The sequence below is a fragment of the Doryrhamphus excisus genome, chromosome 21 (assembly GCF_030265055.1).
Source record: "Doryrhamphus excisus isolate RoL2022-K1 chromosome 21, RoL_Dexc_1.0, whole genome shotgun sequence".
In the NCBI taxonomy this organism is placed as follows: Eukaryota; Metazoa; Chordata; class Actinopteri; order Syngnathiformes; family Syngnathidae; genus Doryrhamphus; species Doryrhamphus excisus.
This window is the reverse complement of record NC_080486.1, coordinates 3,594,320-3,619,369: the sequence shown is the minus strand read 5'-3', so window position 1 is coordinate 3,619,369 and position 25,050 is coordinate 3,594,320. Positions and strand designations below refer to the sequence as shown.

Here is a 25,050-nt window from a genome sequence, read left to right as displayed (position 1 = left end):
GAGCCAAGAGAAAACACACACGGGATAAAAGTATGGTCGGTCTGTTAAGTCAGAAGAGGTCTTTTGTTTAAAAGGAGGACTCAGACAAAGAGGGTCCTCTCCTTCCCTGTTTAATGCATGTAGAAGTAAGAGATGCGGGGGGGGGGGCTATGCATGACAGGCCTGACTCTCACAAGTAATTACCTCCATAAGATCCCATCTCATGAAAAAAAAAAAAAGAAGAAGAAACAAAGTCAAGTATACCCTAGTGTTTCTGTTCTGTTCTTACAAAAAAATAATAATAATAATGACTTCTGGCACCACAAAATGAGTGAAATTATGAACTATATCATGAAGATGTTATTGTGCTGATTTTCTGCAAGGACTTGACTAAACAGCTCCATTCACTGCATAATTTCATTACTGGAAAAAAAAAAAAAAAATCTAATTTCTTTTAACAACTGTTGGACGTCCCTCAAAGCAAAATAGCCTCCACAGTCCTTTCCATCCGAGAAGCAATTCATTTACGCTAATTCTTATGATGCAAACTGCCTTTTTGAAACACTTCTAATTGTGCACACAGAGGCACGATTTATCTCAGCGATACCGACCACAGTGGGCTTCTTGTATTTAACTGTAATGGGCATCTGACTGCCTCTGAATGTTTTGAACTCCTGTTTCCATGCCGAAATAATGTTACCCGGAGGTCAGCTTTGCAACAGCTGCGTCATGTTGACTTGCTTTGATGGAAAATAGCGCTTCCGGCTATGGTATTTTCTATAGGAATATCATATAAAAACCATCCATGTATCCAGGCACCCTAAAACATATTTTAAAATGATAGTTTTACATTTTTACATTCAATTATTATTGATGCAGACTTCCTGTACTGATGGAATTCAGTAATTTCTGTAGTTGCTGGCACTCGCCTTCTTTGGCCCCGTGGTGGGTTATAGCAATTGCACTCAAAAAAAAAAGTGAGCCCATTATTAGAGCCCTCTAGACATGGAATAACACCCCTATAGTCACCTTTAGACTAATATTACCCAATATGTTAAACATTACTAGAGCCCTCTAGACATGAAATAGCACCCCTATAGTCACCTTTTAGACTAATATTACCCAATATGGTAAACATTACTAGAGCCCTCTAGACATGAAATAACACCCCTACAGTCACCTTTACACTCATATTACTCAATATGGTAAACATTATTAGAGCCCTCTCGACATGAAATACCACCCCTATAGTCACCATTAGACTAATATTACCCAATATGGTAAACATTACTAGAGCCCTCTCGACATGAAATAACACCCCTATAGTCACCTTTTACACTCATATTACCGAATATGGTAAACATTACTAGAGCCCTCTACACATGAAGTAACACCCCTATAGTCACCTTTAGACTAATATTACCCAATATGGTAAACATTATTAGAGCCTTCTGGACATGAAATAACAGCCCTATAGTCACATTTAGACTCATATTACCCAATATGGTAAACATTACTAGAGCCCTCTAGACATGAAATAGCACCCCTACAGTCACCTTTACACTCATATTACCCAATATGGTCAAAATTATTAGAGCCTTCTGGACATGAAATAACACCCCTATAGTCACCTTTAGACTAATATTACCCAATATGGTAAACATGATTAGAGCCTTCTGGACATGAAATAACACCCCTATAGTCACATTTAGACTCATATTACCCAATATGGTAAACATTACTAGAGCCCTCTAGACATGAAATAGCACCCCTATAGTCACCTTTTAGACTCATATTACCCAATATGGTAAACATTACTAGAGCCCTCTAGACATGAAATAGCACCCCTATAGTCACCTTTTAGACAAATATTACCCAATATGGTAAACATTACTAGAGCCCTCTAGACATGAAATAGCACCCCTACAGTCACCTTTACACTCATATTACCCAATATAGTCGCCATAATAGAAGAAAATAATACATAATGTAGACCAATGTAACATTTCTGTCTTTGTATGCATCTTCTGAATGCCTTATATTTGTATTTTAGGCTAAAAAATACATAAAATGTGCTTAAAATGCATTTTTTTTATTAATAATAGCTCAACTACAAATCATGAGTATTTATTTTCTGAGAAACCATGCTAACATTAGCATGGTGAAGGCTCAAAATTGTGCAATTGCTTCAAGATGTGATTCATCAACAATCAGTACTTCCAACCTTCATCTTTGTTATCATGCTGGACAACTGCAGCAAAAAAAATGGCTGCCAAAATTTGTGTCAGTTTGGGCAAATGCCACAAAGAGTACAGGTCCCCCCCCCCCCCCCCCCCATCTTAAAATAAACACAAATAGACACAGTAACAAAGCAAGCCCAGGAGAGGTGTTGCTTGTGCACGCCTGTCAAAACACCTCCACCCCTGCGTTGCGCCTCGGCAGTGCTGTACCCTTAATGAGGCCATAAAATCAGCACCCAAATTGTTTAATGAAAGCCATTCACATGTACATAAAGTCTGGAGCATTAGAACCCCTTATTCCCAAATGGGCCTGTAATTATCTGGCTCAGTGCCAGGTCCCCGGCTTTAAGAGAAAGATACCGGTCAGCACTTAAATTAATCTTTTTCATACCGCTCTCTAATGAACCCAAAGTGCTCGAGTCAGGAGTTGGAGCCCCAGAAAACTAATAGCATGCGTGCACATACGCACAAATACGGGCTACTTCAACTGAAATGTTTCCTACAATAAAGGGGACACTTGTGGGAACAGTTTTTTTGGGGGGGGGGGGCGGCTATTCAGAAGTGCTGGACATGTTTGAGACGTTTGAGTACGATTGTAATTGTTTTGTTTATTTCCAACATCAAATGTTTGGACTTTCTTATGTAATCCCACCATGTCGACGAAGGACGAAAGAGTCCTTGAACGTTTACCCGATTTACCCGAACATAACCCGATTTGTGATAAGTGAATTTCCTTGAAGTAAGATTCCTTACTTATAAATGGAGTGTTTTTGTAGTTTGATCATCAAAAAATATGGTAAACATTATTTATTAGAGCCTTCTGGACATGAAGTAACACCCCTATAGTCACCTTTAGACTAATATTACCCATATGGTCAACAAAATTAGAACTTTCTGGACATGAAATAACACCCCTATAGTCACCTTTAGACTCATATTACCCAATATGGTAAGCATTATTTATTAGAGCCTTCTAGACATGAAGTAACACCCCTATAGTCACCTTTAGACTCATATCACCCAATATGGTCAACAATATTAGAGCTTTCTGGACATGAAGTAACACCCCTATAGTCACCTTTAGACTAATATTACGCAATATGGTAAACATTATTAGAGCCCTCTGGACATGAAATAACACCCCTATAGTCACCTTTTAGACTCATATTTCCCAATATGGTAAGCATTATTAGAGCCTTCTGAACATGAAATAACACCCCTATAGTCACCTTTACACTCATATTACCCAATATGGTCAACAATATTAGAGCTTTCTGGACATAAAGTAACACCCCTACAGTCACCTTTAGACTAATATTACGCAATATGGTAAACATTACTAGAGCCCTCTAGACATGAAATAACACCCCTATAGTCACCTTTACACTCATATTACCCAATATGGTAAACATTATTAGAGCCCTCTAGACATGAAATAGCACCCCTATAGTCAAAAACATTACATTTACTGGAGCAACTTGGAGTTCGGTATCTTGCCCAAGGGTACTTGGACCATAACATGGACCCCTCTACCACCTTAAGCCATGCCGCCCCATCGGCGCCATCGGCCCCATCGACACAAACAGACGGCCCCCACAAATCTACTGTATGTACATCATGGATGAAACAAGAAGCCAAAAAAGCGGTTTTGTATCCTGCCAGCTTCCGCTTAAGCATTCCCATTTTGGGAAATTCCCTATTGGGAGTCAAAACCAACATAGGAAAAGGAAAGGATGGCGGTAGTGACAAATATGGTGCGTTTGAGGAGCAGAGGATTTGAATTAGGATATTGTGTAAAAAATAAAAAAAATAAAAAAATAAAGGAAAAAATCGGAAAATCTGCTCACAAAAGGATTTGGGAAAAATATCAGGAAGTGTTGGATCTAAAAAGCGGCATTGTGGCTCCAAATGGTGCAGGAATGTGATGCGTGTGTAATTAAAACCAAAGTAATGAGTGTCCATGTCAGGGTGTGGTAGTAACACACACACATATACACACACACACATACACACACACATGTGTGTGTTGGGGCTATACTGGAATGCTATTCCAAGTGTCTTCCACCCCCCCCCCCCCCCCTTTTTTTTCCCCCTCCCATCTCGCTCTTCCAGGTCAAGCAAAGCAAAAACAAGTTAAGCGCTCATTTTCTCCCAGCAGCATTAACATAAGGATGACTAAATAATAGACCCTGACTCTCTCTCTCTCTTGCTCTTCTGGTTTAAATTACACCCTCCCTCCTTTTTTTTTTTTTAAACTCCATCCCTTACATACCCTCACCAACCTTCAAACCCCCCCACTCAAAGAAAAACGATTAATCTTTTTTTTTTTTTTTTTCTTCTTCTCTGAATGTTTTACAGTTCTGTTACACTTATTAGCTGCTGGCAGGACGGAGACTCTTAAATGAAAGCCAAATTGCTTTGGTCATGAGAAAGGAAATGAAAGCTCACTCCAGGGAGAGGCTGCATGTGTGTGTGTATATGTGTGTATATATGTGTGTGTGTGTGTATAACGTACGTGTGCATGCAGGGGCCCGAGATCCTCCCAAGGTGAAATTTCATAAGCTGCCCGCCTGCATGGGATGTCCCTGTGCATGCAGTATTTTATATGTGTGTGTGTATTTGTGGGGAGATATAAGCGCAGCAGCCTAATAGGAACAGTATGCTCATTTTGGAGAGATTAGGAGGGAAGGACGGCTCTGTATCGGGAGACGTGATGTGGATAGGAAGGCCAAAGGCGAGAGGGAAGGAGGGAGGGGTAGGACGACTTGACAGCATGTAGAGGGGAGTGGTGCAAGAAGGAAGACGAGAGGGAGGAAAAGTAAGGTGGATGTAATTATAGCCAAGGGCAATCGCAGTGGAAAGCAACAACAACAACAATGCACGTCGTCACAATGACCTCTGTAATAAATAATCCTAATTTGGAATCTTTTTTTTTGTAGGTATTGAGTTTGTCGGCATTGGAATTAATGCTTCTTTAAAAAATTATAGTTTTAGATTCTGAAAACTGCCAAATAATTACAATTACTTCCTGTCCTGATGGAATTCAGTAGTTTCTCTAGTTGCCGGCACTCGCTTTATTTGGCCCCGTGGTGGGTTATAGCAGTGAGCCCATTATTAGAGCCCTCTAGACATGAAATAACACCCCTATAGTCACCTTTTAGACTAATATTACCCAATATGGTAAACATTACTAGAGCCCTCTAGACATGAAATAACACCCCTTATAGTCACCTTTTAGATTAATATTACCCAATATGGTAAACAATATTAGAGCCTTCTGGACATGAAGTAACACCCCTATAGTCACCTTTTAGACTAATATTACCCAATATGGTAAACAATATCAGAGCCTTCTGGACATGAAGTAACACCCCTATAGTCACCTTTTAGACTAATATTACCCAATATGGTAAACAATATCAGAGCCTTCTGGACGTGAAGTAACACCCCTATAGTCACATTTAGACTAATATTACCCAATATGGTAAACATTATTAGAGCCCTCTAGACATGAAATAACACCCCTATAGTCACCTAATTTAATTGAGTTAAATCATCAAATAACTCATAAAACACACACCTGAAATTAGACCTGTACACATAGTCACATAGTCTTGATTAATGGTTCTGCTCTTATTTAAGACAATTTCATAATCAAATAAGCACCGCAAAATGGTGTACCTCTACACCACATATTGATTATTAATATTTCCACCATTTTTTTTGGTTTTATAAGATCTGATTTAAGGCCCTAATTTAAGAAATACCTCAACCAATCAATAAATAAGCAATAAAAAAATCTAAATAGCCTCCAATGTGCATACTTGAAATTAGACCACTACACAACATAGTAATGATTTATAGTTCCATCCATTTTTTGCAGATCCTATTAAATAAATATCTAGTTTAACACTGTAATCAATGAAATAACCACTCTAAATAGCCTCCAATGTGCATACCTAAAATTAGACCACTACACAACATATTGATAATTCATAGTTCCGTCCATTTTTTGCAGGTCTGATTTAAGAAAATATCTAGTTTAACACTCTAATCAACAAAATAACCACTCTAAATAGCCTCCAAGGTGCATACCTGAAATTAGACCACTACACAACATATTGATGATTTATAGTTCCATCCATTTTTTGCAGGTCCGATTCAAGAAATATCTATTGTAACACTTTAATCAATAAAATAACCACTCTAAATAGCCTCCAATGTGCATACCTGAAATAAGACCCCTATACAACAAATTGATCATCAATGGTTCCACCCATTCTGATCTCCATTTATAAGTTCCCATTCAAGAATGAAGTTGTAGTTGAAAATGGAGAAAAGAGCAGCACAGACCTTGGCTTGAGGGACATTCCTTGACGTGGAACAGCTCGTGTAGTCCGAGTCCGTCCTCGTCCCCTCTCAGGCCTTGCTGGTGCAGCTGCAGTTTCCTCAGGCCTTCGTTCTGCTGGTGGCGTGCCGAGCGGGCGTGCTGCACCAGGTTGAGTCGGGCTTTGGTGGAGTAGTCGCACAAAGTGCAGTAATAGACGCACGATTCCGGGTTGTAGGCGCTGTCCAGCTTGTGCAAGTGCTGTTTAAAAAATAATAATAATAATAATAATTAAAACAGGAAGTGCATTTAGACGTGTCGTCAATCATATAACAGGACATTTGAGGGGAACATCTGAAAACAAATCGTGCCCCCGTATCCTTTACCACTTTATTACCATGAATGCTTTTCACTCTGCCATGGGTTTCCAGTTCATTTCCAAAGATCCAAAGCCCAGAAATCCCACTTCCCTGGCTTCAAACAAGCCGGCAACGTCAATGGATAATGTCCCAGGCACTTTGCCTATTAATCCAACAATCAGATGCTGCCGTATGTGAGCAGATGCAGCCCCAACAAAGCAAATACTTTGGAAAATATGCCTCAAAAATCCATCAGTTCTTTCCATCATCATGCAAAACTTAGTGTCTTTTACTTTTACTTTGATAATAATAATAATAATGATAATTACTGTTAAGAATCGGATGTCTTACATAATAAAAACTTGTTTACGACCTTCTAAATAGGTTTTTTTTAACATGACTAGAGCCCTCCAGACATGAAATAGTAACCCTATAGTCACCTTTCACTTCTATTACCCAGTATAGTCGACATAATAAGAGTTAATATCTTCTATTTTTTTGTCCATCACAAAAGAGAGTGATGGCAATGATAATAATAATAATAATAACAATGATAATTACTGTTAAGAATTGGAAGTCTTACATAATAAAAACCTGTTTACGACCTTCTAAATATGTTTTTTAACATGACTAGAGCCCTCCAGACATGAAATAGTAACCCTATAGTCACCTTTACACTTCTATTACTCAGTATAATAAGCATAATAAGAGCTAATATGGGCTCACCTATGTTAGCATTGGGATTAGCATTGTTATTTTTATATTATTTTTATATTTATTAATTATATTTATTATTATTAATTATATATAATTAAATATATAATTATATAATTAAATAATTTTATATGTTTTATATATTTTATATATTTTATATATTATTATTTTATATTATTTTATTATTTATTTATTTATATATTATTTTTTTTAAAGCTCTACACAGTCGTCTTTCGCTACTTTGAGGTTTGAATTTTGTGGATTATTCATAAATAGTTTTCTGGTTGAAGGTTTGAATAATCCTTACTAAAAAAAAAAAACTAAAAAAAAAAAAAATCTTGTCCGCCCACCACTCTTCTCCCCTAGGGAACAAATTTATAGCAACACACACTTATATTAGTCATATTTTTGCTTGTTATTGCTACTATTTTGGGTAATATGAGTGTAAAAGTGAATATAGGGGTGTTATATCATGTCTAGAGGTCTCTCGGGTTAACAAATTAACTTATGAATTAAGTGTGATAAATGAGGGATTTCTGTATTTTTGTTAATTTTTATAATTTGTTCCGTCTGTGCGTCTTGAGGTCGCCGCCGACACGACACCACGCAGAAAATACGGAATTTTTATTTGAGTATCCGATTTGCAAAATGTTCGATTTCACTGCTGTGGCTGGTCGTGTGTTTTCTATACGATGAAAGCAAATCAGTGGAAATTGTTGCTGACTGTGCTACAAACTATATAAAGGATCTACAAGCACACACCATTTTTTTTTTCCACTTAATTACAGCGCATTCATTTTCCAACAAAATCCCACTCAATTCCCCGGAGAGCAGGTTCATCCATTACAACCACATTTTAAATCGGATACACACACCAGACACAGAAGCAGGAACAGTGTGTTTGTGTGTTTGAATATGCATTACACAGCCCACGCCTGGCAGGAGTCAAAGTGCTCCTTTAAACGTTCATAAATCATGGATATGCTGGCCGGCGATCTCCCGAGCGCCTGCCGAGTGCCAGAGCGACAGACAGACAGCCCTCTAGTTTTCGGTCTTAAACAAACCCTCAGGAATGTGCTGATGGCGAGAGAATTAATATTAGGAACCTGAGTGAGTCGTTCAACTCCAAAGCTTCATATCCCTAAAAGCAAATAAGAGGCGGGATAAATCCTGGATCGGTCGCCAGTCAATCACAGGGCATATATAGACAAACAACCATTCACACTCACATTCATGGAGTCGCTAATTAACCTAGCATGTTCTTGGAATGTGGGAGGAAACCGGAATACCCGGCGAAAACCCGGGGAGAACATGCAAACTCCACACAGAGATGGCCGAGGGTGGAATTGAACTCGAGTTTCCTCGAGTGAGGTCTGCGTGCTAACCACTCGTCCACCGTTCAGCCTGAAATCCTGTTTATGACCTTCTAAATAAGTTTTTTTTGCATAATTTAGAGCTCTTTAGACATAAAATAACACCCCTATAGTCACGTTTACGCATTCTACCCAATATAGTACCCATTCATTCATTCATTTTCTGCCGCTTATCCTCACGAGGGTTGCTGGAGAACATGCAAACTCCACACAGAATTGAACTCGGGTTTCCTAGCTGTGAGGTCTGCGCTCTAACCACTCGACCACCGTGCAACCTAGAAATAGAAGAATAAATAATAAACAAACCACAGGAAGTAAAAAGTTAATTATAAGTCTTATTTTGTGTAAAGTTGACTATAGGGGTGCTACTTCATTTCTGGAGGGCTCTAACAATGTTAAATACATTTACAAGTTGGTCAGCATGCCGAACCTCTGCCAGCCCGCGTCTGTTATTATGGGATTCATTTTCTACCGCTTATCCTCACGAGGGTCGCGGGGGTGCTGGAGCCTATCCCAGCTGTCTTCGGGCGAGAGGCGGGGAAACACCCTGGATTGGTCGCCAGCCAATCACAGGGCACATATAGACAAACAACCATTCACACTCACATTCATACCTATGGACAATTTGGAGTCGCTAATTAACCTAGCATGTTTTTTGGAATGTGGGAGGAAACCGGAATACCCGGAGAAAACCCGGGGAGAACATGCAAACTCCACACAGAGATGGCCGAGGGTGGAATTGAACTCGAGTTTCCTAACTGTGAGGTCTGCGTGCTAACCACTCGTCCACCGTTCAGCCTGAAATCCTGTTTATGACCTTCTAAATAAGTTTTTTTTAGCATAATTTAGAGCTCTTTAGACATGAAATAACACCCCTATAGTCACGTTTACGCGTTCTACCCAATATAGTACCCATTCATTCAGGTGGAGTGCTACACTCCAAGCGCTAAAGGCTTGCAAAATAAGTAACCGTGTTAGAATCCCGAACAAAAAGAAAGCGGCTGTGAAAAGCGCCATTGTTTTTTAACACTAAAGCGCTAATGATTGATGATGCAATGAAACATGGAGGATCTATAGAGAGTCACCTATAGAGATACGAACCCAAATCCCCTGACTGTGTTGCCGACAGGAGGGAAAACCTCTGATTCGCTTCATCACACAGCAACCTAACACTCAATAATACTTAGGATACTTACTATACATTACTTGTACCTTCAAGGATGATTCCGAGGGATTTGTCATGTTTGCAAAAAAAAATCAAGGCCTCGTTGGAGTGCTACACTCCAAGCGCTAAGGGCTTGCAAAATAAGTAACCGTGTTAGAATCCCGAACAAAAAGAAAGCGGCTGTGAAAAGCGCCATTGTTTTTTAATGCTAAAGCGCTAATGATTGATGTCCTGACTGACTGACAATCTCCTGACTGTGTTGCCGACACGCTAACCACTAGGAGGGAAAACCTCTGATTCGCTTCATCACACAGCAACCTAACACTCACTAATACTTAGGATGCTTACTATACATTACTTGTACTGTTCAAGGATGATTCCGAGGGATTTGTCATGTTTGCATCACCGGGAAAAAAAATCAAGGCCTAGTTGGAGTGCTACACTCCAAGCGCTAAGGGCTTGCAAAATAAGTAACCGTGTTAGAATCCCGAACAAAAAGAAAGTGCCATTGTTTTTAACACTAAAGCGCTAATGATTGATGACACAATGAAACATGGAGGATCTATAGAGAGTCGCTTATGGCTTTCTGGGATTATGACAAGCCCGGAACGTCGAAAACGTTTCATTGGAAAGACAGCAGGGATGAAACTTCCATGTGAGATATATGACGTGCATGTCCAGGAGCGCACGTATGTGCGGTGAGAAGAAAAGAAGCCCGGAGTGAGGGATGAAAAAAAAAAAGTGCGAGGGAGGCCCTCCTTTCATAGAGAAACAAAGATAGCTGTAATTAATGGCCCTGAGCTGCGGTCGAGGGGAGCTTTCTTCTGACAACTCGGACTTAATTAAAACTTAAGACTTCTGAAAGGGCCTCTGACTGCGAGGGAGGGGGGGGGACGTCCCGCCGCCCTCATGAGAAAAAAAAAAAAAAAAAAGCTCGGATTTCCGACAAAGAAGAGAAAGAACGTCTCGAGAAAAGATGTGTTAGCAGCTGTAGCTATGTTGATAATCCCTGTTTGTTAAAGATGTATGAAGGCAGGGAGGGACAGAGGGTGGTGGTGGGGGGGGGCGGGGGGCATGGGTGTCACACACCTGCACCAAACACCCTTTTAAACTTCTGATTATGCAATGATTAATCAATGAGTTAAAAGCTTTTATGAAAGAAATGCAACATTCAAAAGCCGCCCCCTGCACCCCCAGCCCCCGGTCCCCTCGACTCCTCCCACCACACAGGATCAGATAATAAAAGCTTGGCCTGCTCTTTTGTTTTTGTGCATTGTTCATTAGCCCGGCAGCGACAACAGAGCCACACTCGATATGCTTGGCTTGGTCGGGTGTATGAGAGCAGTACAAGGTGGGCTGAGGGGAGGGGTGGTTGATGGGGGCGGCGGGGGGAGGGAAGGGGGTGGGGGGGGGCATGCAAGGCCGAGAGGTAGGGGGTGGCTTTGCATGGCCGCAATGCCATGAAAGAGGCAAGTGGCACTGACAGCACACGTTGAATGCGAAACCCCCGCAGCTGGCAACAATGAGGAGTTGGACAATGTGAACATTTGACGAGGAAAAACAGCATTCCCATTCCGTCCCCTCGTTGGGTTGACTTTTCCGTGCGTGTGCGTCACCTCCGACTTCAATTAATAACGTGCAGATCTTTCAACAAGCGGCCTTTAATTCATTTTCAATACATTTTTCTGTTTTGTATCGGTTATTCTGCATATAATGGTATTAGCCACAAAACGCCAGATTGTTGCCAAATACACGATGTGACAACAAGATCAACACGCCTACTGTATTAGCTTGCTCATACACGGAAACATTGAACATTTGTTGGGTTCTTTTTGCAGCCAAAACAAAAATCACAGACTCATGATTTATAATTCATAATAATTCATAATAACACATGGCAAAACAAGAAGGTGGTACCCGTGTCAAACTTGCTTGTCTTACATAATAAAACCTGTTTACGACCTTCTAAATATGTTTTTTTTACATGAATAGAGCCCTCTACACATGAAATAATACCCCTATAGTCACCTTTACACTTCTATTACCCAGTATAGTAGACATAATAAGAGCTAATATAGGCTCACATATGTTAGCATTGGGATTAGCATTGTTATTTTTTAAACTTAAAATTTCTACACAGTCGTCCTTTGCTACTTTGAGGTTTGAATTTTGTGGATTATTCATCAATAAATTGTTTGGCGCTATATTGTATGCTAACCAAAAATGCATGCAAATCAAAGCAAAACATTGCCAGAATTTTTTTACGTTAACTGAGGCATATGCTAACCAAGGACCACTGCATTAACAAGCTAATAGGTTGCTAAGAAGTCGGTTTTGTGATTAAAAATGCAAAAATACATAATGAACATAACTGGAATGACACAGTGACACGACAAGACGCATGTACATTAACCAAGGCATATGCTAACCAAGGTCCCACTGCATTAACAAGCTAATAGGTTGCTAAGAAGTCGGTTTTGTGATTAAAAATGCAAAAATACATAATGAACATAACTGGAATGACACAGTGACACGACAAGACGCATGTACATTAACCAAGGCATATGCTAACCAAGGTCACACTGCATAAGCAAGCTGATAGACTGCGTGCAAAGTCATTTTGTGATAAAAATACATTCGGAACACAGACTTTCTAGTGTATTAGCACGATATGACAGACGCCATATTGTATGCTAACCAAAAATGCATGCAAATCAAAGCCAAAAATTTTTAACATAACTGAGGCATATGCTAACCAAGGTCCCACTGCATAAGCAAGCTGAGAGCCTGCTTGTAAGGTCATTTTGTGATTAAAAAATACATTCGGAACACAGACGCCATATTGTATGCTAACCAAAAATGCATGCAAATCAAAGCAAAACATTACCAGAATTTTTTTACGTTAACCGAGGCATATGCTAACCGAGGTCCCACTGCATTAACAAGCTAATAGGTTGCTAAAAAGTCAGTTTTGTGATTAAAAATGCAAAAATACATAATGAACATAACTGGAATGACACAGTGACACGACAAATTGTATGCTAACGGGAAAATTTATGTGAGATTTTGCCGTAGATTTGACTTAAACCAAAGCACATGCAATGCTAACAGAGGTTTCACTATATAATAATAAAATAACTGCACAAACGTGAGTGATATCTAATTTTCAAGCACATTCTCCTGAGACTGGTTAAATAATAAACATTAGCGCCACGTTAATTGTCTGTGCTCGTCCACGGAATTATATATATAAAAAAAAAAAAAACACACACACACCTCCTCGTGGCGCCTCATCACAGCTCCTGGTGGCGGTTAATTGTTGCAAATTAGTGTTTGGCAAACAACCAAATAAGCTAACATTCCCAGTGGGCCAATCAAGATCATAAACAGTCCCTCAAACGCAACACACACACACCTCTTCGTAATGCAAATTACCACACCGGGGGACTTCCTGTTTACTTGTCAGTAAACACAACATTGTCAGTCCTGTCCGTGAAGCAACACACACGTTGGAATAGCGATGGAGTAGGGCGGGGTGGGATGGGGGGGGGACTTAATTTGACAGGTGTGGAAGCTCCTTCGTGGTGTGTTTTTGTGTGTGTGTGTGTGTGAGAAGAAGACAGAGGACTACATTCATTATGCCGAATGAGATGTTTACAAAACACCTTTCTGGCGCACACACACACACACACCTTGGTTTGAGCTGAGAGTGTATGGGGGGGGGGCGCTCGGCATCACATTCATTTGTTCTGTCTGTGGCGGCAAAGCTGTCTCATTAACTGAATTCTTAATAAGGCACGGCAAAATACGTCGCGGCGAAAAACTTCTTTTATCTTTCCTCTACTTGTGTATGTGTGTCATTTTTTACTTCACAAGTGTGTTTTTTGTGTCTGCCTATATAATTTCAATTGCGTTCTCCCACCCTCCCTTCGCCTCCCCCATTGTGTGCGCAAACTTGTAACGACAAAAATATTTCAAAAGCAAGAAAGGCTCGCTATTTTCCTCCATAAACCAAATGACAAATTAGGGTATTCAGCACCAACATGACTCTTTCCTGTCATTAAGCGTGGAAGCAGGCCGCTAATGAACACATACTGCCGCTGTAGCTATGTCTTAATAACAGCTATGTGAGTGTCGGAGCGTGTGCGTGCATGTTTTTTATATGTAAAGAACTGTCACATGCGTGCCTGTGTCCAAATGTGCACCCTTCACATAACTAGCTAAGAAAAAAAAAATATTTTTATCATTGTTTTTAAAGCAGACTATACCTTTTTTTTTTTTACCGTTTTTTTTGTAGTGTCACCAGTTTCCGGTATTCCCACCCAAAGGGGTGGGCGTCCATCTGAGACAAAAAACAGCCCCACTTGGCCCCCGGAAAACAACAAAAGCATGTTTTGTTCCTTGAAAGTATTTTAAACACATACCAACTCTGCCTGGAAGGCTGCCAAGTGTAGAATTCCAACCTGTGCTACCATCTCGTGAACACATGTTACTGCCTACTGCTGTTCTGCCGCCCCCCCCCCCGGGAATAAATAGCGAGATGGCTGCTGATGAATCTACGCGTGCTAAAAAAAGAGAAGCCGAAGGGCTCAGGTATGTGCCACCTCGCTTCCACTGAGAGTAGTAAATATAATGCATGGAAAGGAAAACAAATAAGCAACTTGAGGCCGTGTGCTTTTTAACAAATATCAGTAGCCACGTTTACATGAGGAGCCATATTGTATGCTAACCAAAAATGCATGCAAACCAAGGCAAAACATTGACAGAATTTTTTAACATTAACCGAGGCATGTGCTAACCAAGGTCCCACTGCATAAGCGTTAACACGATATGACAGGCGCCATATTGTATGCTAACCAAAAATGCATGCAAACCAAGGCAAAACATTGCCAGAAATTTTTAACATTAACCGAGGCATATGCTACACAAGGTCCCACTGCATACGTAAGCATTAACACGATATGACAGGCGCCATATTGTATGCTAACCAAAAATGCATGCAAACCAAGGCAAAACATTGCCAGAATTTTTTAACATTAACCGAGGCATATGCTACCCAAGGTCCCACTGCATAAGCGTTAACACGATATGACAGGCGCCATATTGTATGCTAACCAAAAATGCATGCAAACCAAGGCAAAACATTGCCAGAAATTTTTAACGTTAACCGAGGCATATGCTAACCAAGGTCCCACTGCATAAGCATTAACACGATATGACAGGCGCCATAATGTATGCTAACCAAAAATGCATGCAAACCAAGGCAAAACAATGCCAGAATTTTTTTACGTTAACCGAGGCATATGCTAACCAAGGTCCCACTGCATTAGCAAGCTGAGAGACTGCGTGCAAGGTCATTTTGTGATTTAAAAAATACATTCGGAACACAGACTTTTAGTGTATTGACACGATATGACAGGCGCCATATTGTATGCTAACCAAAAATGCATGCAAACCAAGACAAAACATTGCCAGAAATTTTTAACGTTAACCGAGGCTTATGCTAACCAGGGTCTCACTATGGTTGATTGGAAAGGAATATTCCAATCGCGTGTCTACATGCGCCGCTATAATCAACCAGAATAGTCACTGGGGCATTCGCGGTAAAACGTAAACACCAACATCATGTGATACCGACTTCCTCGAGTTTTTCTTTCACTTGTTGGAATAACTCCGTATTGCCGGTTTTTCGTTCGTCCAATCTTGAAATTTAGTTTAAATCGAAAAAAAAAATTCCGCAGCAGTCCAGTGCCGATTGCGCGCCTCCATTTTTTTTAAATCGAAGACCGTCTCGAGCTGTGTGTTGCGTCATATCTCAACATAAATAATAAAACTGGACTTGCGAATGGCGTGTCAAAGGGTTTAGATTCGGTTCCACAGATGGCGCTAATGCACACGAAAGCTGCTTGCCAACTGCCAATAAACAACAGAAGAAGAAAAACATTTTATTTTATTTTATTTTATTTTATGCCGAGCGAATATTAATTCAGCGCTACAGCGAACCACTACATGCCAATCACATCATCTTTGGCGCCAACTGGCACCAACCTAGCTCGCGCCATTACATTCCAGTGGATTCCAATAGGTGGCTTGTTTGCGACATTTGGTTCCACTTTGTGCCGATTATGAAATTTTTGCCCCCGTTACCACAAGCCAGTTGAGAGGTAGTTTGACTCACTGCACGCGACTAGGCACCTTATTGGTGACACTAGGTGCTATTGCTTTGGCGCGAACTGGCACCAACTGGCGCCAGATTATTTTATTCTAAGTAACCACCAAACCAGTCTTAGCGAGGTCTAAGCGAAGTCGGAAAAATTTGACTAAGACTGGACACCCTTAAATAAAACGTCTTTACAGAGTAGGAATTTCAGGATAAGTCCGATTAATATCAAAACATAAAAGATAACATAATATCTCACAATAAGAGTCTTTTATCGCCGCTGAAATAACAGAAACCTTTACGTCTTCTGCAGCTACTGTGACTTAAAAGCACCCCTAAATAATAATAAAAGATGTCTTTTTCCCCCCCGCCCCCACCCGGGTCTTGCTGATCTTGGCTCCTTGTTTTTGCTCGCAAAGCTTCCACTATCATAAAAGCTAAGCAAAATATTTCCTCAAGCTAAATTGCTTCTCTTGTGTCTCCGTCCTGGCTGATGGTCGTCCCGTGTAATCACAGCTCAGAACCCCCCCCGAAACCCCGGTCCATGAGGTGCATGAAGGCCCTGTGGGCGAGCTTAGCTTAGGTCGCCCAATAATAATAATAAGCAACCATTGCATAATGGCTTGCCAAGGCAAATAAATGAATTATCACACAGAGTCTTTCATAAAAGACTGCCATCTGTCTGTTCGTGTGCACTACGTTCTTTTTCCCCTTCTCCATTATGCTTTTACTTTTTACTACACGTCAGCAGAAACAATGAGGAAGTAAAAACGATAAAAAAAAAATACTATAACTCTCCAATCCCGACCAACCGGATTTCCCTTTTTTGTGACTTCCACACACATGCATACATTTCACACACTTGCAGGCGTGATGTAAGTACATCTGACATATGGGTCAAAGGTCAATCTGAAGTTCACAGCTTCCTGACCTCCCTTGGCCGCCCCCCCGTTTCTTGAAAAAAAAAATCACTTCATTCTCCCGAGCTCCCATCACACAGAGCCGCCCCCTCTGGTTTTAGCAGACTCAGTGCATATGTGTGTGTGTGTGTGTGTGTGTATGGTGTCTTAAAAGCCGGTTCACCTCCACCCCCCCCCACCCCCCACCCACCTCCCCAAGCAGAATGGATGAGTATTTACATTAGCATTAGATTTAGACAGCAAGGCTCAGCCACTTATTCTCTATTAGCCGTGCTGACCTTCACCCATTAGGGCCTAAAAGCCGACGCTTGTCGTACCCGATGCCGGTAGGTGAGACTGACCAGACCTCGTCACGTCCCTAAAACTAGTAATTCACCGTTTATTTATACAAAAACTCCCAAAAAAAAGTATAGCACCGTCAAGAAAGTGATCTGGTTTCAACCGATCCTTAGCTAGGGGACTGGGCATCTCAGCCAGGAACAGAAAGGATGGACTCATAATTTAAAAACTACCGTCAAGAAAGTGACGTAAATTTGTGTTATTTTCGTATATTTCGTGTGATTCCACGACCGACCAGTTGTCCTCGAACAGTCTCATTAAATGTTCGATGGTGCATTGGTTTGATCTGGTTTCAACCGATCCTTGGCTAGGGGACTGGGCATCTCAGCCAGGAACAGAAATGATGGACTCATAATTTAAAAACTACCGTCAAGAAAGTGACATACATTCGTGTTATTGTCGTATATTTCGTGCGATTCCACGACCGACCAGTTGTCCTCGAACAGTCCCATTAACTGTTCGATGGTGCATTGGTCTGATCTGGTTTCAACCGATCCTTGGCTAGGGGGCTGGGCATCTCAGCCAGGAACAAAAAGAATGGACTCATAATTTAAAAACTACCGTCAAGAAAGTGACATACATTTGTGTTATTTTCGTATATTTCGTGCGATTCCACGAACGACCAGTTGTCATCGAACAGTCCCATTAACTGTTCGATGGTGCAACGGTCTGATCTGGTTTCAACCGATCCTTGGCAAGGGGGCTGAGCATCTCAGCCAGGAAACAGAAAGGATGGACTCATAATTTAAAAACTACCGTCAAGAAAGTGACGTACATTTGTGTTATTTTCGTATATTTCGTGCGATTCCACGACCGACCAGTTGTCCTCGAACAGTCCCATTAACTGTTCGATGGTGCATTGGTTTGATCTGGTTTCAACCGATCCTCGGCTAGGGGACTGGGCATCTCAGCCAGGAACGAACTCATAATTAAAAACTACTGAAATTAACTGTTGGGAGTAAAGTAAATTCATATATTTATGTACAAGAAGTTGGATATTTCGGTTAGTGCTTCTGATAGTGTGATAGCCCAAAAGTCGTCATATTCCCAAAACCAGTGATTCACCTTTAATGTATCCAAAAACTCCCAAAAAAAAAGCATAGCACCATCAAGAAAGTGAAGTACATTTGTTGTATTTTTGTATGTTTCGTGCGATTCCACGACCCACCGATCCACTCCATAGTCAAATCAGACACTCATGGGATTCTACCCCCCCCCCCCCACCCAATATAGGAGGAGGGATGCTGCAGAAATGCTAACACGCTCTTGGGCAGGGTTAATCACTTTCCATTTTCCCAAACATGCAAAGATGCTCGGGGTGAAAATCAAGGCAAAGTCCTAATTGACAGGATCTGTGAGAGACGTCAAAAAAAAAAAAAAAAAAATTATAAATAAATAACAAAAATAAAAGGAATGGAAATCTGGGGCTTGAGCTAATTGCTTGGCACCATCAAAGAGGTTTGTACTACACTGATGTTGTTATATTTAACTAAAACTGAAAGAGAAGGGAAAATAATTTTGGCGCCGGGAGGGTGGTGCATTTTTTATTTATTTCATTTTTTTTTTTTTTTTTTTTGCCAAGTTTGGTTTTCTTTGCTTTTCACAGGATGCTGTCTTGCATAAAAAATATCCATTAGCGATACTTAGACAAAAGAAATGGTAGAAACACACGGCTAGGCACTGATTGGTTTTGAGAGACAAAGACGCCGTGAAACTATAGGAGCGCAGAACAAAAGAACAAGACACACAAGCGGAGTGAATGATAGGGAAGAATCTAGACAAGCGTAGTCGGGTTCAAAATCACTAATTACACATTCCTGAGCCTGTGAAGGGAGTATTGTTTTCCAGTTAGCCCCAACTCTTCACATGGTTTCACTTAGCGCAAAACAAAAGGTACAGGGAACAAAACTAATACAGAGAGCCCCCGCTAATGAAAGAGAAATGGGAGAAATTATCCCTGGGGTGGATCCTCGTGAGAAATCTGATGGTGATTATACCGGACAAAAGGGAGTTCATTTTGAATCTGTCACAAAATGGCAGACAAAATGTTCTTTTTAAGAGTGAATTAAATGAGGCCTTCACGGAGTAACGCAGTACTCATGACATTGCTTGAATCACAAGCTAACCAGTTAGCGACTTAAAAAGCCAAAAAAGCCTACCACTTCCACACCGAACTGGAGGATAACCTGACTTTATGCCTCCCCGTGGGTCACTGTGTGCGTTCTGTTGTCTTGATGTATGAGTAGCTGCAGGAGTAGGTGTCTCGTAGCTAACAAGCTAACCAGTTAGCGACTTAAAAAGCCAAAAAAGCCTACCACTTCCACACCGAACTGGAGGATAACCTGACTTTATGCCTCCCCGTGGGTCACTGTGTGCGTTCTGTTGTCTTGATGTATGAGTAGCTAGTATCAGTAGGTGTCTCGTAGCTAATAAGCTAACCAGTTAGCGACTTAAGAATCCAAAAAACCTACCACTTCCACACCGAACTGGAGGATAACCTGACTTTATGCCTCCCCGTGGGTCACTGTGTGCATTCTGTTGTCTTGATGTATGAGTAGCTGCAGGAGTAGGTGTCTCGTAGCTAATAAGCTAACCAGTTAGCGACTTAAGAATCCAAAAAACCTACCACTTCCACACCGAACTGGAGGATAACCTGACTTTATGCCTCCCCGTGGGTCACTGTGTGCGTTCTGTTGTCTTGATGTATGAGTAGCTGCAGGAGTAGGTGTCTCGTAGCTAACAAGCTAACCAGTTAGCGACTTAAGAATCCAAAAAACCTACCACTTCCACACCGAACTGGAGGAGAACCTGACTTTATGCCTCCCCGTGGGTCACTGTGTGCGTTCTGTTGTCTTGATGTATGAGTAGCTAGTATCAGTAGGTGTCTCGTAGCTAATAAGCTAACCAATTAGCGACTTAAGAATCCAAAGAACCTACCACTTCCACACCGAACTGGAGGAGAACCTGACTTTATGCCTCCCCGTGGGTCACTGTGTGCATTCTGTTGTCTTGATGTATGAGTACCTGCAGGAGTAGGTGTCTCGTAGCTAATAAGCTAACCAGTTAGCGACTTAAAAATCCAAAAAACCTACCACTTCCACACCGAATTGGAGGAGAACCTGACTTTATGCCGTGTTAAGGTAATATAATGTAAGGTAAAGTTGTAAGGTAATATTTTAATACTACATATCACCTGTATTTTAATGTTTTAATCAATAATAGTCAGTCATAACAGTCGTTTACTAATTACTTTTTGAAACACCGTGATATAGCAAGGGACAAATAATTTCTTATTGCAAGCTCCCCTCTGTGGTATTTTATTTACAATACTTTGCACCAAAGCAAAATTATTAGCATTAGTAACGCTTGTTGTCTGGCTTCGACTAATACGTTTTTTTTTTTTATCGTCTGCATACTTTATCAGAAGCCAAACACTAAAAAATAGCGACCGCGTGTCGAGATAACTCCTGTAACAATTACCGTCCAGTCTCATAAACCCAACCGACCGCATTTTCAACAACCTGATTTGTTCCGTCTAGAACCCATATAAACCCCCACGCTGCTCCAGGAGGCTACCGTAACATGATAGCGTTGGCAAGGCACGGCAGGGTAGAGTCAAGTCGAGTCGAGTCGCCGCCCGGCTGGTGGTGTTTGCCCAGTCCCCGGCGGTGTAAAGGAAGGATATTGTTTTCTCTTGAAAAAAAAAAGCCTCCGCCGCAGTCCGCATACCAGCGTCCACTCAACATACCAATGGACTCTTTGAAGATTACTCAAATGTTTGCCTTTGTTCCCCCACCAACCCCCAACCGCCCAGTCCGCTAGTCCTAATCTAGACTCTGACAGAAGGGGAGAAGGGATAAGACAAAAAATTGGACTGGTTATCACCCTTTGGTATCAAAACTGTGCGGGGAAAAGGAACTGCAGTACCTGAAAAAATAACAACACAGTTCTTAGTTCTATAATTAGCATTTGCTAACCTGTAGCGGCGTCGGAAAGTGAAAAAAATCTTTTTAAACATTATTTTTTTGCCTTAAAAAAACAATACCCCGTCTCAAATTGCTTTGTCCCGATGACCAAAACTTCATCATAAATGAATAGAAAATATGGTTTACTTTTTCTCCTCAAAACCCAAATTCCCGCAGACATCACAGCTAGGACACCAGGGTTCAATTCCACCCTTGGCCATCTCTGTGTGGGTTTTCTCCGGGGACTCAAAAGGCAACATACAGAGTTATTTACCGTTCTGTTAAATAACCCACCCATGTAATAAAAATAATTCATAAATTGCCTGGCTGGGATCTGTCTATAGTGTATAGGTGTGCAACAGTATTAGTGCTGAATTTAAAAAAATAATAATAAAGTCATAAAATTGATGAGAATAAATTTGTCAATTTAGAAAAATAATATTGTACATACTAGAATGGATTAATTGGGTAACATTTATTTGGTTAGAATACATTTTGGTTAGTGTTGAACCTTCTGGAACAAATTAGTGATGCTAACCAAGTTCCCACTTGAATTTTTTAAAAAGGGTACAAATTTGGCAAAACGCAGTATTTGGTGTGATAACCAAGACATATCTACGGCAATAATTTTCATTGAAAACCAAGGTGTACGGAAAGTTGTTTTGGTTTACAAACAATTGTTTTTTTGGGACAAAGCCACTTTATTTTGTATGTTGTCCTTACATTATATATTGATATTAGCTTTATTAATGACTTAACTAAGCCTAGGAGACCAGGGTTCAATTCCACCCTTGGCAATCTCTGTGTGGAGTTTGCATGTTCTCCCCGTGCATGTGTGGGTTTTCTCCAAGAAAACCAAGGTGTACAGAAAGTTGTTTTGGTTTACAAACAATTTGTTTTTTTGGGAAAAAGCCACTTTATTTTGTATGTTGTCCTTACATTATATATTGTTATTAGCTTTATTAATGACGTAACTAAGCGCGCAGACCTCACAGCTAGGAGACCAGGGTTCGATTCCACCCTCGGACATCTCTGTGTGGAGTTTGCATGTTCTCTCCGTGCATGCGTGGGTTTTTTTTCCGGGTACTCCGGTTTCTTCCCACATTCCAAAAAACATGCTAGGTTAATTATCAACTCCAAATTGTCCATAGGTATGAATGTGAGTGTGAATGGTTGTTTGTCTATATGTGCCCTGTGATTGGCTGGCCACCAATCTATGGTGTACCCCGCCTCTCGCCCAAAGAGGCCCCCGGGGCTGTAGGGTTTATGTGTCACAGCTGGCCTGGGAACACCTTAGTGTCCTCCCAGTGGATCTGGAAGAGAGACCGGGACTTTCCGACTGAGACTGCTACCCCCAGGACCCGTATATAAGTAGAAAATGTATGCATGGTAATGAATTACGGCAAAAAGCTGACTGAATAAAAACAGTGTGGGAATCCGTGCCTTTCGGAGAAGACTACCGCATGACACACCACAAGTACGCAATCCGGAACTTAGACCACATTCCTTTTGCGATAAATCCATCGAAATTTGACGGCTAACTCAAAGTCATTCAAAACAATCCATCGTTTTAATCGCAATCAATTACAAATATGAACATTCCTGTGTTTTAATTTAACTAAATGTGCTAAAAACCTGCAAACCGACCACCCCCCCCCCCTTTTGCCATCCGACCCACATTAATCCTGAACAAGTAAGTGGGCTTTCTATCAGGTCTATTTCAAAGCATTAGGGATTACCTCCCAGAACCTAAGCTGCTTGAACTCACAGGAGGTCAGTAGCATTGTGCTGCTGCTGTTGCTGCTGCTGTTTCGAGGCGGATAAGGGGGCCAGTGGGTAAAACTGGATGGACCGCAAGTCGGTTTCTCTTCAACGCCATCCCTCAAGACTTCTCTTTTCATTCCCACCTCTCTCTCTTTCGCTCTCTTTCCACCGTATAATCGAATATCTCCCACTACTTATCTATTCACTGAGCACCTAATGGTTAAAATCAATTAGAGCTGGAATGCTGAAATGCCGAATACTAGGCCACATGCTGATAATGACAGAGAGCGCATGTGAAGAGAGACTTGGGGTCGGTCCAAGGGAGGGACAATTACCTCCAAATCGATTGATTATTGATTTGGTAGCGGTGTTGAGGAGTATTTCAGCTCAACTTTGTCCACATCAATATCCTATAGCGTCACAGTAGGAGAAATGTGGATCCAGCTACCTTGTATTGAGAAGTAGAACTTTAACAATGCTTATCCAAACCCTTGACCTTATTCGGATGGTCAAAGTCGGTATGGACTTTGTTCTGTCTAAGACCCAAAAATCAGTCGATCTGAGGTCAGATAAGATAAAAATCCAAGAGTTCCTTGTCCAGCTCCTCTCAGCAGATCCTGAGGCGTTCCTAAGCCAACAAGTCGTAGGTCTTCCCCGAGGCCTGCTACCGGTCGGATGTGCCCTGAACACATCCCTAGGGAGGTGTCCGGGAGACATCCTGACCAGATGCTTAAGCCACCTGACCTGGTTACTTAATACGGAGGAACAACTACCCCTCGGACGCTTGTACCGTTCTTGTCCTTTCAGTCATTACCCAAAGCTCAGTTCTATGGGTTTGTCTATGGAAAAATACTGTTAAAGGTATTTGCTACCAGAATGACTTCACGGTACGTGAAAAAAATAAAATTAAAAAATAAAAAAAATTAAAATTACAATAAATATAAATATATTTTTTAAATATATTTTTAAAGTATTTTTTAATTACAAAAATGAACAAATGTAACAGGTACTGATTGTAAAAAAAAAATTAAAAAATTAAAAAAAATTATATATAAAAAATACCTTAATCTATATTAGGAAAGCAGGAAGTGAACAAATGTAACAGTTACTGATAGTAAAAAAAAATTAAAAATAAAAAAACATATATATAAAAAATACCTAAAACTATATTAGGAAAGCAGGAAGTGAACAAATGTAACAGTTACTGATTGTAAAAAAAAATAAAAAATAAAAAACATACATATAAAAAAATACCTTAAACTATATTAAGAAAGCAGGAAGTGAACAAATGTAACAGTTACCGATTGTAAGCTAAGCTTTGCTTCTTCCTACTCCTTTTGGACATGTGGAACTGTGAACTGATTATGTGATGCATTCAATTGTAATCTGATGCATGTTCAAATGAAATAAAACCATTACCATTACCAAGTACAAAAATCTGACCTGTACTACTACTACTTTAAATTTGGTACACACATGTATGTAAAATTGGTAGAATAACATGGTCACCATCAACGACAGGGAAAATGTTCATTTGTGGTAATTTACGGTAACGGAAACCTTATGGAAATCTTTAAAATGAAATATTTTACTCAACAAATCTTGTATCGTCATATTGACGGATTACCGTTCCACTCCACTGTATAGTGACTATCAAAGACAACGGTGCTTGGACTGGACACATAAAACTCATGCACACTAATGCTGTCCCGGCCATCTGCTTGAAGCCCTTAGAGAAGAATGAG

The 25,050-nt window shown here is 40.6% G+C and overlaps 2 protein-coding genes across 6 annotated transcripts in view; one reads left to right on the top strand and one right to left on the bottom strand.

Annotated features, from left to right (window-relative positions):
* Positions 1-25,050, top strand: part of pex2 (peroxisomal biogenesis factor 2) — a 253,053-nt gene that overhangs the window by 132,167 nt on the left and 95,836 nt on the right. The window lies entirely within an intron of this gene.
* zfhx4 (zinc finger homeobox 4) overlaps positions 1-25,050 on the bottom strand; it is a 118,137-nt gene that overhangs the window by 49,016 nt on the left and 44,071 nt on the right. For all 3 annotated transcript variants that reach the window (XM_058059540.1, XM_058059539.1, XM_058059542.1), the window contains one exon: positions 6,573-6,807. In XM_058059540.1, the coding sequence (XP_057915523.1) occupies positions 6,573-6,807 (235 nt within the window). The remainder of the gene's footprint in view (positions 1-6,572; positions 6,808-25,050) is intronic.